General features: G+C 48.3%; 1 protein-coding gene across 4 annotated transcripts in view; it reads left to right on the forward strand.

Moving 5' to 3' along the window:
- Positions 1-2,500, forward strand: part of mars1 (methionyl-tRNA synthetase 1) — a 30,227-nt gene that overhangs the window by 1,842 nt on the left and 25,885 nt on the right. For all 4 annotated transcript variants that reach the window (XM_084129104.1, XM_084129106.1, XM_084129105.1 and 1 more), the window contains exons 3-4: positions 287-365; positions 772-903. In XM_084129104.1, the coding sequence (XP_083985230.1) occupies positions 287-365; positions 772-903 (211 nt within the window). The remainder of the gene's footprint in view (positions 1-286; positions 366-771; positions 904-2,500) is intronic.

Genomic DNA, 2,500 nt, shown 5'->3' on the forward strand with positions numbered 1-2,500 from the left:
TGTGTGTGAGAGAGAGAGAGTGTGTGTGTGTGTGTGTGAGTGAGTGAGAGAGAGAATGTGTTTGAGTGTGTGTGCGTGCGTGAGAGAGAGAGTGTGTGAGTGTGTGTGTGTGAGAGTGTGTGTGGACATGAACCAGATAAACAGCCTGTTTATCACGCTATTTTATTAAAGTTCCAGGATGAAACCAGTTTATAGTTGCTCTCCTCATTTGCATGGGTTTGAAATGATTATATGAATGATATACAGGACATGACACTAAATATCGAGTGTGTGTGTGTGTCCACAGATACCTGTATGATGTCAGCGGTCAGGCTTTGACTGACGCCACGAGACAGTGGCTGGAATGGGAGGCCACAAATTTACAGGTGACAATCTCTAATGTCAAATATTAAAGGAATAATTCACATAAATATCTCAATTCTGTCATCGTGTCATTCCAGACCCGCGAGACTTTCCTCCATCTTTCAAACGAGAGACACTTTATATGAACTACACATTTCATTTCTGTCTTTAGTATATTTGGGGCTCTGTCTCTTCACTGATCTGTGATTATATGTGAATAAATACACATAGACACACACACACTCGCACGTAGACACGCCAATAAACACTGCCATATTAAACATAAAAAAAACAAGAATTGTCAATTTTGACTACATTATGACTTTTTACAGAAGTGGCTCCTGATTAGTTTAGGTTAATTCTATGCAATTACCTCACTAATATATATGGTGTGTGTGTGTGTGTGTGTGTGTGTGTGTGTGTTTTCAGCCTGCAGTGTTACAGTCTCTCCACATGGTGGCGCTGCAGGGGAAGCGTGACGAAGCGGCCGCTGTGATGAAGGAGCCGCTGAACTGGCTGGAACAGAGTCTGAGCAAGAGAAGCACAGCGTTCCTCACTGCAGTGAGTCTAGTACACACACACACACACACTCGTTCTCTCGCTCACTTACTCACTCACTCACTCGCACACTCACACACTCACTCGCACACTCACACACTCACTCGCACACTCACACACTCACTCGCACTCACCCACACACTTGCTCACTCGCACACTCGCACTCGCTCGCACACTCACTCACTCACTCGCTCGCTCACACACTTGCTCACTCGCACACTCACACACTCGCACTCACTCGCTCGCTCACACACTTGCTCACTCGCACACTCACACACTCGCACTCACTCGCTCGCTCGCACACTCGCTCACCCACACACTTGCACACTCACTCACACACTAACTCATGCACACACACTCACTCACTCACTCACTCGCTCACACACTTGCACCCTCACTCACTCGCACACACACTCACTCACTCGCACACTCACACTCACTCACTCACTCACTCGCACACACGCTCACTCGCTCACACACTTACTCACTCACTCACTTGCACACTCACTCACGCACTAACTCACTCTCACACACTAACTCACTCACTCACTCACTCACTCGCACACTCACTTGCACACTAACTCACTCACTCACTCACACACACACTCACTCACACACTAACTCTCTCTCACGCACTCACTCACTCACACACACACTCACTCGCACACTAACTCTCTCTCTCACGCACTCACTCACTCACTCACACGCACACTAACTCACTCACTCACTCACTCACACACACACACTCGCACACTAACTCTCTCTCTCACTCACACACACACACTCACTTGCACACTAACGCACTCACTCACTCACTCACACTCACTCACTCACACTCACTCACTCACTCACACTCACTCACACACTCACACACTAACTCACTCACTCACTCACTCACTCACACACACACTAACTCACTCACTCACTCACACATACACTCACTCGCACACTAACTCTCTCTCTCACTCACTCACTCACTCACTCACACACACACACACACTCACTTGCACACTCACTCACACACTCACACACTAACTCTCTCACTCACTCACTCACACGCACTCACTCGCACACTAACTCACTCACTCACTCACACACACACACACACACTCACTTACACTCACTCACTCACTCACACACGCACTCACTCGCACACTAACTCTCTCTCTCACGCACTCACTCACTCACTCACTCACACGCACACTAACTCACTCACTCACTCACACACACTCACTCGCACACTAACTCTCTCTCTCACTCACTCACTCACTCACACACACACACTCACTTGCACACTAACGCACTCACTCGCACACTAACTCACTCACTCACTCACACTCACTCACTCACTCACACTCACTCACACACTCACACACTAACTCTCTCACTCACTCACTCACACGCACACTAACTCACTCACTCACTCACACACACACTCACTCGCACACTAACTCTCTCTCTCACTCACTCACTCACTCACTCACACACTCACACACTAACTCTCTCACTCACTCACTCACACGCACTCACTTGCACACTCACTCACACACTCACACACTAACTCTCTCACTCACTCACTCACACGCACTCACTCGCACAC

The sequence above is a fragment of the Abramis brama genome, assembly GCF_963993115.1.
Source record: "Abramis brama genome assembly, chromosome: 11".
NCBI classification, from domain to species: Eukaryota; Metazoa; Chordata; class Actinopteri; order Cypriniformes; family Leuciscidae; genus Abramis; species Abramis brama.